At 33.7% G+C, this 13,248-nt stretch overlaps 1 protein-coding gene across 8 annotated transcripts in view; it reads right to left on the bottom strand.

Moving 5' to 3' along the window:
- SCAF8 (SR-related CTD associated factor 8) overlaps positions 1 to 13,248 on the bottom strand; it is a 124,523-nt gene that overhangs the window by 82,943 nt on the left and 28,332 nt on the right. For 7 of the 8 annotated variants that reach the window (XM_087817705.1, XM_087817706.1, XM_087817704.1 and 4 more), the window contains 6 exons: positions 10,444 to 10,488; positions 7,615 to 7,776; positions 5,289 to 5,442; positions 4,073 to 4,203; positions 1,929 to 2,105; positions 785 to 864 (listed from right to left, as the gene is read on the bottom strand). In XM_087817705.1, the coding sequence (XP_087673831.1) occupies positions 785 to 864; positions 1,929 to 2,105; positions 4,073 to 4,203; positions 5,289 to 5,442; positions 7,615 to 7,776; positions 10,444 to 10,488 (749 nt within the window). The remainder of the gene's footprint in view (positions 1 to 784; positions 865 to 1,928; positions 2,106 to 4,072; positions 4,204 to 5,288; positions 5,443 to 7,614; positions 7,777 to 10,443; positions 10,489 to 13,248) is intronic. The other variant, XM_087817702.1, reaches the window with a different exon arrangement.

Raw genomic sequence — 13,248 nt, 5'->3', positions numbered from 1 at the left:
CACAAAACTTAGGGCTCTGCAGAACTGTTGGGGGAAGGAGGACGGGGGCTGACCTAAACAAAAACATACAATAATTTCTTTAAAAAACAAAATCCCGCCCAGCTTGGCATGGCTCACCAGTTGAGCATCGACCTAGGATCCAGGCGATCGGGGTTCGATTCCCGGTCAGGGCACATGCCCAGGTTGCGGGCTCGATCCCCAGTCAGGGACATGCAGGAGGCAGCTGATCAATGACTCTCTCATCATTAATGTTTCTATCTCTCTCTCTCTCCCCTTCCTCGCTCTGAAATCAATAAAGATATATTTTAAAAAATAATAATAAAAATTAAAAAAAATAAAAAACAAAATCCCTACAACCCTAATCCTTACTTCTGGTTAGTGTCATATACTCCCAGAATTTAATATACTTACCAGAAGTGGCCACTGGCACTAGAAGCAAGCTTCTTTCCTATTATTTCAAATATTCTTACAAATGAGTTAAATAACTTAAAGCCTAAGACAGATGTAGAAAATATCACAACTAGATTTATCAACACTTCTCAACATTCTCATAAAGACTTTTGATATAGCTAATTATTTGCAAAGATATGAGTCAAAATAATATAGTGAGGCGACAAAAAAGCAACCCTATCATCCTCTGTCGTGCCAGAGCACAAAGCCTGAAATAGCAGCCTAACTTACTCAAAGTATACCTAGTAGTTCAGACTGCAACATCCCATCCAATGTTTCCAAAAATAACATTAAAAAAATCTATGGTTATAAAGAAAAACATAATGATTCTTACAGTTGAGACGTTGGATTTTCTTTTTTGGGTTCTTCACTATGCTCAGAATCTTCCCCAAAATCAAACCTATCCATCAACTTCTGGGGGGCAGGGCAGGCAAGGGGGGGGGGGAAAGAGACAGATTAAAAAGTGTTTCTCACAAATTTGTTAGAAATGCTATTTTACTTAAAGGTCAATGACATCCCACTAATTTATCTGTATCACTCAACAGTTAATATGAAACTGTTTCATATCCTTGTAAGTTATACTATAATGAAACATTTTGAGTGGATCTTTTCTTTAAAATACTCTGACATACGTTGCCTTATGTATCAGAACAAATCATGACACACAGGATAAATACTAATTACTCTACAGAAAAAAAAATTAGAATTAAAATTAAGTGGCTTAAAACTTGATAAAATACCTAGGGCTATAATCAATGATCTATTTCTAGCACAGTTTTCTTAGAATGCTCCACTGTTTTCTAAATGATCAATTTAAAGGATCTTATGTGGGCTAGCTATTTAGAGTCAGACTAAATTACATTTGGAAGCTGCTAGCTAAAAAAATCTAATAACTCAATAAATCAATATTTTCTATTAAAAAGAACAGCAGCAAAAACAAAAGTAATATGGGTCACACTTCAAAAGTATTTTAATATTCCCATAATTAATAATACTGAGGATACCACACAATAAACTATAGGTGAAAGATTTTCAACTTTAAAAACACTATAGTTAGACCTCAATTTATCAATATAATATAGTGACAAGTCGTAGAAAAGTTGTTCTTTGAACTTACACACTGAACAGTTTTAATTTTAGCAGGTTAAAATTATAGAACACTATAATGAATATATTTGTAACATCCAAAACAGAAATTTAATAGTTCAGAAAATAACCATTTGCCTCAATGCTAAATTCACAATTTTACTGGTCTATAAATCTCTTTATCTTTGTGCAAAGGAAAATATTCTAAATGTTTCAAGCAGAATTATGAAAGTACTTAATTTCTTTCAGAAATCTGAGCCTTTTGTAAAACTGGTAACGTATTGTACAGTGGCTACTGAGATAGTTCTATGATAAAATGCAATTAGAACCCACAAGAGAGTATATAAAATCCCGTAATTCACACAGAACAAACTTGAGATCTTAATTTCTACCTTGTTAAAAGACACTCCCTGTTCTAAGGGATTGAGGGTGTTGGCTGCTGCAGCTGCAGCTGTAAGCTGTGCAGTCAGAGCCTGCAACTGAACAACAAGACCCGCATCCAGGGCCTGCAGAATGGAAGGCTGGGGCTTCTGCTGCTGTATCTGTAAAGTTTGTATTAACTGCTGAAACTGGAAGGGGAAAAAAAGGAAAATTAATATAAACAGGTGCTGGGTTTTATCTACGAAAATGTCCATCTAAAACTTATAGTCAATAAAATTCGTTCTAGTCATTAGAGATCAAGAAAAAATATAAACTAACTCAAAACAAGAGCATTTTTAAAAAAATAGCTTTTGTATGCCAGATATATCCCTTAATAAATTTGTCTTCCTTCTGGAAAATCAGAAAATTTTAAACAAAACAAAGAATTCATTCAATGATAACCAGATAACGAACTCATCACAAGCAGGCTGATGTTTTCACTAAGCTTTTCATCCCTTCTTCAACTATTTAATCTCTGTTCAAGGACAAGCACTGGCTACAACTGCCTTTACTGCCTCTCAGATCTGTCATCTGATAAAATGTTTCCTCAAAGCTGGAAAGCAGAGAAATCTGTCCCTTGGAGCAGAGTCCAAAACTAAGGAAAATAAAGGTGAACAGTGCAACAAGAGTTGAAAGTAACCCTCCTCCCCCTTTTCACCCACCCTCTTAAAAAAAAGAAATAGCAAGATCCTGAAGATATTTCATAGTTAAGTAAACTCTCTGTACTTCTCAATCCTAGAAGTAATTAATACTTTTCTAATCAAGATGTAAAGCCAAGTTAAATCTGAAAATTATCAGTTTAGAATAAAATAAAAATAAAAATAGTAACCGCTACTCAAAATGACATAAAGTCAAATAATTTCATGCCTATCTAAAATAGCAACATTAGCTATCAAATAAACATTTGCCACAAACTGCTAACATAATACCAAAGAAAATAATTAAAAATATATGATACTTGAGTTTCTGCACTGTGGAAGCTATAGGACAGACAGAATGGAGGGAGGGAGAGGAAGAAAGAGAGGGGGAACGGCATCGAGGGGACAGTGAGGAAGGAGGGAGAGGAAAGGGGGTGAGTGAGGAGGAAGGAAATGCCTTATCTGTCCTTACATATTTTAACTGACCGCTCTGACCCCATTTTCCCCAATAGCACTGTTATTTTTCCAGTCACCCAGGTTCAAACCACTGCAAGATCCTACTTTTTCCTCTACTCTGAACTTCATATTTTATCAATTACTATGTCTTCTTGACACTCTATGTACTATTTTTCCTGGAAAATCCCGTCTCCTGCCAAAAGTATTTCTTTTCATAAATATTTTAAAAAATGGAAACATTTACTTTATGAATTATTTTCAAAATGTATCACAAAATAAAATTAATAACTCAGTAATTTTATGTACTATCAATTCAGTTTCCCAACTGTCCCAACCATATAGAAATTGGGTCCAAACTATGAGTATAACTGAATTGGTTTTTGTATTTTTATAACTCTCTTAGAACAGCCCCCACCTTTTTCTGAGACTGTCCCTTTAGAGCCTATCGCCCGACCGTTTTTCACATTCATTATCCCTTCTGTTATAGGGTACCAAAATAAAGAGGCTCCCATCTCCGGACCACCTCTCTTCTCCCACCCAGTAAAGTACTGTGACTTCCACATAAAAACCTCTGGAAATTCCCCACTGCTCAGCATATCGATCCTTTACTTCTCAGCCCACCACTTATGTATAAGTAAAACCCAGGCCCCACAGTGAAGTCTACCACTTCAACTTTGTCACTAGTAACGTACAGGCACAGGCCACCTTATCCTCCAGACAACTCAACTCTAAAACACCTTTTGCATACCCAATATCCATTATTCATTCTACAAAAAGACTTTAAACACCTGCTAGAACCTAGAAACTGGACATACAGCAGAGAACAAAACAGACAAAAATCCTTTTGCCCTTGTACAGCATACATTTCAGTGGGAAGACAGGTAATAAACAAAATAAGTTATACAACATAACAAAAGATGGTAAGTACTGAGGAAAAGACATGCTCTTTAGGTGGTACATTATGAAACAATCCATTAGGGAAGAATTAGTTCTGTATCAGTCAACATAAAAAAGCTGCTCACCTGCTGTCCTTGAGGACTTTGTAAGATCTGAGCTACAGCTGTAAGTGTATCTGTATTTGCTATCTGGGATACCCATGGATCAGGTAAACCTTGGACGACATTGGCGGGAGTAACAGGTGTCACAGGAGTTCCTTTAAAAGACATCACACCCACCCCAATAAATATGTAAGTAAATAAATAAAACTTGAAAAGGTAGGAAAATGTGCTGTTACTTCAATTACATACAAATTTATATGTTTTTATTTTATTGTCTCCATTTTGAAAAACCATTACAAAATTAGATAGGTTAAAGTACCAAAAGGATCATCCATACTTGTCTTCAATTAACTACTTCAAAGGAGCCTGCAATACTTAGCAGTCATTAAAAATCTTACTATAGCCTGACTAGTGTTGCTCAGTGGTTGAGCACTGACCCATGAACCAAGAGGTCACCAGTTTGATTCCTGGTCAGGGCACATGCCTGGGTTTTCAGCTTGATTCCCCAGCAGGGGGCATGCAGGAGACAGCCAATCAAGGTTTCTCTCTGTTTCTCTCTCTAGCCCTCTTCCTCTCTCTCTAAAATCAATTAAAACACATGTAAAAAAAAATAAAAATCTTGCTACAGCTGAAAGTTCAATTACATAAGAAAATATTCAAAATGCCTTCTGTGATAAAAAATTATAAACTAGTATATATAAAACTATTTTTGTTCAAAAATACACACACACACACACACACACAAATCTAAATATATACCAAAATGTTAACAAATGTAATTCTTGGATGATGATAAAAAAGTATAGATGTCAATGAAATACCTCAAGAAACAATTTTGAGATGATTACTGAAGTATTCTTGGCTCCATTAAATAATTTTCATGGTTTCTTATAATATTAAGTTTCTCTAGTATACTGTAAATATCAAGTTGATTTGCATGCAAGTTTAAAAGATTATAGGCAGTTAAATCAGAAGAAAACCTAACTGACACACCAATTTCCCAAAGTTTTTTATATTTATGTATCTAGGGACTAAAAATATTCAGCTCCCTAATTTTTGGAAATGAATTACATACAAATATAATTTCTGATTTTATTTTTCCTTCAAATTATTTTTTTTCCAATTACCTAATGCTAGACAAATTCTCTTGCACTGTAAAATCATTATTTTACATATGAATTATCACCTGAAAAGTATGGGTACAATATGTGGAAAACAAGTCTCTGTCAAAGCAACATACCCGGGGTATTGCTCATAGCAGCGGTAGTACTGGCCAGAACAGGTGTGACAACTGGAGGAGGAATCCCTGCGGCCATATCCAAAAGAGGCTGAATAATCTCACTCTTAAATACATTGTTCTTCTGCCATAAATTCAATACTCTCACTATTTTACTCTAGAAGAAAAAAGAAAAATAACACTTTTATTTTTTGCTTTCAAACCTTAGCACAATTAATAGACTATTTGGGTAGTGGGTGGGAAGAACGGATTAAAATAATTACTACAGGACTTTCCATCCCTGAAACTGCTTCTATAATTTTGCATTTGGTAACCTTAACTCACCTGGAAAAAACCCCACACAGGTTCATTCTGACAGATATACAAGGTAAACGAAAGCTGTATTTAGCAGAAGGCAGGAACAACTAGGTTTCAGCTTCCATGTGAAGTCTCCTGAGATCACGGTATGGCTGGCTGGAGAACTGTGTTAGGCTACTGTGGCAGGTCAGGATTCACGTCAGTACTAAAGTTATATTTATAGTTGATTTTAACTTTATCTTTTAAACAATTAAGTAAAATCAAGACAAAGTCCTTAGCAGATGTGACTTTTTAAAATTTTCATTTTAAAACTATCTAAGGATAGGGGAGGTTACTTCCTCAAACAAGAATTTAACCAAATTTACATTCTTTCACAACTGTTCGGCACTAAGTATTAGTTACTACTGTAACGTTACTTACTCGACAAGGAAAATAATTTAAATGACAGGCTGAGCTTAAGTATTAAAAAGAGACTTCTGTTAAACGTATATAATCCGTAATAGTAAAAGAAGCAACCTTAAGAATAAAGATCTGGTTCATCTTTAAATCCCTTATAATATTATAGTGATGAATTTCAAACTATGTCCAAACTAGATTAGTAAGAAAACTTTTGTATTTCAAATGAAGCATAGAAAATTACACAAAGAATGCTTCATACCTTCTGATTTGACTCTCCTTTCTATGATGTGAGCACTTAGAAAGTACCTTACAGTTTTTTGCTTTACAGAAAAAAACCTTCCAGTTCGCAAGACACTCATCCTGTAATTCAAAATTAGCCAGTCTCTGAAAAGTATCATTCTATGTATCTACCTACATACAAACAATGCCTCAAATTTATAATTGAGATTACAGTATCAATGTAATCTTTCCTACTATGATTGAAACAACTCTGTATCTTATACTCTATTATAACTGAGAAACATTATTATTATGAATCCACAAATCCAACACTGATTTGTTGTTTATTGTAAATGACAGAAATCCAAATCTAAACTAGTGAAATGTCTAAAAGTATTTAACTTCAAAAAATGTACACATAATAAAATTTTAACTGAGTTATTTTAGGTGGGATTCTAAGGTGTCTATTTTAAGAATCACTAATGAGAGGTCACTTAAAATTAGAAGTATTCTTTCTGCCTGCATAGAATTATCAAAGTACCCAAGTAAATTATTTCTAAAAAATTTTGTCAAGAGGCATATCCAAGAATAGTTTACAAAAATTGATACAATAATATCTCCAAATATATCCATTATAACAAGATACTTTCCTTGATTAAAGACTGTAATTACTAAAAATAAAAACTACCTAATCTTCTGTACTTAACACAGGGTAAAAGATTTCTGGTGAGCTTTGAAGTTTTGTGGTTCTTCTTTAAAGCAACCATTAATCTTCATCATTCTTATCTTTTCCTACATAATCAATATTGCAATCAACCCTGTTAGAAGAACACACTAAATTTCCAAAATCAATACCTCAAATAAGTAACCTTCCAGTATCTTTGAGCACATATGAAGATAACCAACCCCTTGCTGTTCTCCCTCTGGGTTTAATGCCTTTTTAATGTGGCACAGAATATTTACTCATTCAGATCAAGCAAACCTAGCAGTGTGGTTTCCAGCACCAATAAAACTCTACCATTACAAAAGAATTCTGATACGCAGCTAGTTATTTTCCACTGATTGCTTCCCAAATCTGTTTTTCACAGACACTAAATCAGTAAATGAAGGTCAAATAATCAAAATTCTGAATTGGTTGTGCATGTGAATAAACTTTTAGTATAATTCCAAAAGCTTACGATAGCAAGTTTCTTTAGCACCAATTGTTTCGATAAATCAAAAAGTAGCAAAATCAACTACAACTTTCCACTTAAGATTCTAAGAACAAAAAGGAACATGGCTAGTGTAATAACTAAATATTCAAATTAGGAATTAACTAAGAGTGAAGGATAACAGAAAATCACAAATTAAGATAATCTAAAGAGTCTCATTAAGACCAAAAGGGTAATGTTATCTACTAAAAAAAAAGGCATACCTTGTCATCTCCAGGGCAACGATATAAATTCTGGAAAGTACTAATGATGTTATTACTAAATCTGGGTGCAAACACATCCTTTTCTTGACCAAACTGATGTCGAGATTGTCGTACAATGGAGTCAATAACATAAAGTCCAGGTACCTTGTATTCTGGTTTACACTGATGGAAAAAGAATAGTAGAAAGGGAAGGAAGTGAGAAGGTAAAATTCCTGACAGACTAATCATCACAAATCCTACAGAACACAAGAACACTGTTCATTTGAGGTGATGAATAGTGAGATGTTTACTATTCCATGCCATCTTTGTCTGGAATGGCATTTTAAAGAATCTATTTGGGCTACTCTACACACTCAGTTCAACTGCCAATCACCTAAGTTCCAAAATAGGACTGCATAACTGTCTTGAACAACAAAAAACAAAAGAATGAATTAGGTATTGCTACAATTAAAAATTACGCTTAATGACTTTGCAAAGCCACATGGAAGGAAGAAGCAAATCCAGGAGAGGAGGGCTCTGGATAAAGCATTGCCAAGGGGCATTGGGGTTTAAATAAGTTAACAAAAGGGTTTCTGTACTAACGTAGGAACAAACACCAAATTATAACATTCTAAATATACTGAGCTCAAAGTTTCAAAACTTTTCTCAAATACCACACCTGTAAGAAAGATGACACTCCCGTTATGATTCCAACAATCTATCCTACAAAAACATTTTTTAGTTTTCCGAGGATAACTGTTTCTCAACCTTCTTATCCATTACCCAAATTGAAGAACATAGCTTTTCTGGCCTGTCTAGTTAGGTAAGCACAATAAAGAATCCTTTTACTAACAAGTTCACTGCTTTTAATGTTTTCATATCCAAAGCATAATAAAACACGCTTCCCAAACATACTGTTGATTAAAATGGAATTATGGCTGCAAAAAGCAGGTTCAACTTTTGTATCTAATTAGGTAAGTGTTTCACCCAAAGTAATTTCCTGGAAATCATATATGGCACCAAATCAAAATTGTTTTCTTGAAAAGTTCTTCTTGGAAACTCAAGTACCAGTGAGAAAAGGAAGTTCAGCCACCTCAACACAAACACACATTTCCATGGGGACTTTTAACTGGCAGAACGAGTGATTTCACTCCACAAAACACACACACACACAACAAAAAAATAAGGTGGTATTTCATATGTTCCTTCAACCCCTTTTTAAGAACCTAGTCTTTAACATCTTTATTAAGTGAAGAAACAAAGAGAACTTTAGCACCAACTCACAAGCACCTACTGCAAGATTCTGGCTGTTAAGGATCTGAAGTATTTTATGAAGGACAACAATGTTGGTGTTTGGATATTAAAGTTTTAGGGTTTAACCCACCTAAAGGTTGGGAAATATGTGCTCTGTTTAAAAGGTGTCATTTTTCAAAGTCTGAAATAGTTTTCCCTCAAGTTCCCCCAAAACCTAGCATATTTGTCTTTCAGTTCATATATCTAGCCGAGGCTACTTTCCTTTGACTACCACATATTCAAAGAAATACCTACCGCCAGGCAAAAATAATACATCTGAGAAAAGAAAAACCTGAAATGCTTTTTCAATTCCTCAAGTTCTTTCAGTATCGAAACATGAGAATTCTTAAGATTTTCCAATGTCATGAGGTTACTTCTCACTCTTTGAACAATTTTTTTAAAAATCTAAGTCATATTAAATTTTCAGCTACACAATACAATCTTCAAACTACAAGTAATTTCCAATTTCTTGTGTTACAGTATTTCTACCCTTTTGTGGGGAGGAAGGCACTATCAGATTGAGAGAATGCACCTTTAAACATATTTGTGTGATTTTCATTCTGACATTATCCAAGTTGTTATCTGAATACCATCATGAGTTGGATTTCTGACAAAAGATCCTCTAGGTCAGTTGGATCATACTCTCAAAAACTGACTCCCATAAAGGTTAACTGATTTACTCAAGGTTATCTAGCTAGTTTAGTGACAGTAATCTCACTCTGATCCATGCACCCTTTTTCCTGTATTTGTTCAAGAAAGTCATTGATTGCAAGCTTGCTGAATCCTAATGCCATATACCTCTGATGCTCAGAACTGCTTCTACTTCTAATTAGGCAAGTGAACATGGACAGAGAAGAAAACAAGTTCAATTACAGTACAGATTTCCTATCATATCATTTTATGTTTTAAGTCTTATGTACTCCTGCCCCAAACAGTGACACCAACAGTGCACTGATCACAAAGAAGGCAAAAACTATATAATCTCGTCACCTCAGACCCAGGCTACAAAAAGCATTATTAAATATGCGAAAGACAATGGCTTTCAACTTCATCCCCCTCTGCTTACCCTGGAAAATGGAACTTCAGATCTACATATCAACATGTTGAGATGTATAATATCCTAATGGATGAGACAAGCTGCACCAGCAGAGAAGTGACTGGTAGGCAAGAATTTTATTCGCACCTTACCTAAAAGGAGAGCTGCCCTCTAAGCATTCAGATTAAAATGACAAATGAGAATTTCTTTAAAGGCTATAAAGGCAATGAATTTATAATTTCATTAAAAACCAGTCATACTGACGCCATTTTTCCCCCCAAGGAACAGATGTTCTCCATGGGAATGCAAATGAACAAAAACATCTACCTGAAAACTGTTTCTAGAATTATCTAAAAAGCACTTTCATTTCACTTCTTAACTAGAAAATAAAACAAATTCAATCACTTTTGATCAGTCCATTAAAACAACCTAAACGTCGGTATTTGATTTAAATAAGAGCACAAGGCATTAATCTATAATTATAATACATTTAGCGTATATATGAAAAATTATATACTTACTTTCTGAATGAATTTCTCAACACTCTGTACCACATGTTTATAGAACTAAAAAAGAAAAAGAAAGCATGGTTTTAAAACATGTTTGCTTAGATTAAGATTTTCCTGCTAAACATAGGATTTAATACAGTTTCAAAGGTCTATCAAAACAATGAATATTAAACATGAATGTTGAGACAACCATTCATGTAACTCACCTTTGCAACTACCTATGATGTCTAATAAGGAATTTCTGAAGTAAGCATATGGCCAGTATATTCGAAGTGTCTTATGTTACCACAGATACACAGAATTGTCAAGTCTTTATGAAAGCATATTTTCACAACGAGTAAAGATGACAGCAAAACATTTGTGATAAGCACACTAGCAGATATATATTTCTTTATTTTCATGGAAGGAAAGGATTTTCTATAGTATTTTTTTCAGCTAAATTAGGGTAGTACTAGAAAAATCAAATAACTGTCAGCAAATAGCATTAATAAAGGTATGCAGGGGAGTGGTTTTCAACTTATCTCCTCTGCATCTCCTGGACAATGAAACTGCAAGTACATAAAATTAGATGTGCAAGGTTCCACCTGATCAGCCAGAATGAATCAGAAGTGAAGTGAGCACGCAGATTAAAAATTAGTAATGCGTTATTATCGATTATGAGAAAACTTAGATTTAAGTTTTATAACCAACACATGAATAAACCTGAAAATTAAAAAATGGAAATTATAGATCAAACAAAAAACATCTAGAATTTAGGCTTAATAAATTTTATTTTATTTATTTTAAATATATCTTTATTGATTTTGGAGAGAGGAGGGGGGGAGAGAGAGAGAGGTAGGTAGGTAGGTAGGGAGAGGGGAGGAAGGGAGAGAGGGAGAAAGAAAGAAACATCAATAATGAGTCATTCATCGGCTGCCTCCTGCATGCCCCAAACTGGGGATCAAGCCCGCAACCCGGGCATGTGCCCTGACCAGGAATCGAGCCACAATCTCCTGAATCCTAGGTCCATGCTCAACTGCTGAGCCACACGTGGCCTGGGTGTGCTTAATAAATTTTAATACCTCAACGGCAACTTCATAATTAACATATTTGTGTTAAAAGAACTAACTTGAATTGTGCTTCTGCTTATACTTCTGATCTCACAAATTATGCTTTTAAGGTATATCCCATTAGGCTGAACAGACAAGAACATTCAATGAACTGCATCATAAAATTCAGTATTTATATAAACTCAAAAGTAAAGGAATACCTCATTACTCATATTCAACAAATCAAAATCTACAATAAGTTTAAGCATGGCTAAAATTTCCCCACTAGAACAGTTTATGCAACAGTTTAAGTAAAAAAAGCTAAGACAACTACTACTCACTGTTAAGTACCTAAACATTTAAAATCAATATATAAAATATTAAATAATTACTAAGTAATATTAAGTAATAATTCTTCTAGAAAACATCTTAACAGTGAGTGCTTCTTCTGTCTCATTACTTTATGTACTCTACATAATTCAGAGTAAATTGCTTACTAAACTTTAATTCAAAGATTATTAATTCACATGAGCCTTCTTCCACAATACTTATCTGTGAGGTTTTGTTGACTGTTCAATGTTAACAAGCACCCATGAAAATAACCATCCTCTAAATGCTGATTTCAAAAAAAAAACAAACAAAAAAACCACTTACACCTCAATATTAAACACTTTATTTAAATCTGATTTCAAAACAGCTCAAATTTCAATTTATATATGTACTAAATGCAGTTTTAAAATAATACAGTATGCAAAACAGTTAGTCTGAACTCTTCAAAAATATCAATGACAAAAAAAACAAAAAGGCTGGGTAACTGGACAAATAAATGTAATGTGTGATCTTGGCTGAATCCTGAAGAGCAGAGGTGCAGGGGATAGCTACTACTAAAGTGAATGTTGAGACAACTAGTAAATATAAGTGTGGACTGTATATTAGATAAAAGTATATTACAGTAAAATTTCTTGCACAGCGTGTTGTGATTACTTAGAAAATGTCTTTATTCTTAGGAGATTCAAATTTAAGTATTTAGAGATTAAGTATTATTATAAATGAAATGTGAAACTCAAATGATCCAACCAAACGAAAGTACACATGTATAGAAAATAATATTTCACATCTGTTGAATTTTTTCCAAAATTAAAAAGAATTAAAACAGTAATAATAAAAAATAGTACAGTGTACCATAATATTTAGACTCTTGATTGAAAGAAACCTAGATTTATTCTAACAATTGCAAATTACTTAATTTCTCTTAGACCTTCAAATATCTAAAAAAATGGAAATAATGTTAATACCTATGCCTTACAGAGTCTTCTAATCAAAAAGTATTCTGCTAAACAAGTTATGTAAAATGCACCAATTACTAATTTTCACAGAATAAAAATGATGATAATATACATGTTTGAGCACACTCAGGATCACGACCATAAAAATCAGATCACAATGCAGAATATCACAGATAAAGAAAGCACAAGAGACTAAACATTCTATACTAAGCCCATCACAGATACTCTGAAAAATCACTTCTTTGAAGAATGCTCTGGTTTAAATATGTTCACTGGCAACTGTCCTCATCCCTCCTTCAATTTTCAGTATATAAATACAGGGATATTAACCGTAACGCTGTACGATATTAACTACAGATTTCAGTCTGAAAACTAAGATTTGGCCATTAGAACACTGAAAAATCATCTAATTATACAAATTTTCTCCTAGTGGCAATTCTCTGTAAATAGGAATTTGTTAAATCTAATTGATAATGCTGTTATTCAAAGATAATTTATGAAAA

The sequence above is a fragment of the Miniopterus natalensis genome, chromosome 5 (genome assembly GCF_054644295.1).
Source record: "Miniopterus natalensis isolate mMinNat1 chromosome 5, mMinNat1.hap1, whole genome shotgun sequence".
Lineage (NCBI taxonomy): Eukaryota > Metazoa > Chordata > Mammalia > Chiroptera > Miniopteridae > Miniopterus > Miniopterus natalensis.
This window is presented reverse-complemented; position numbering and strand designations above follow the sequence as displayed.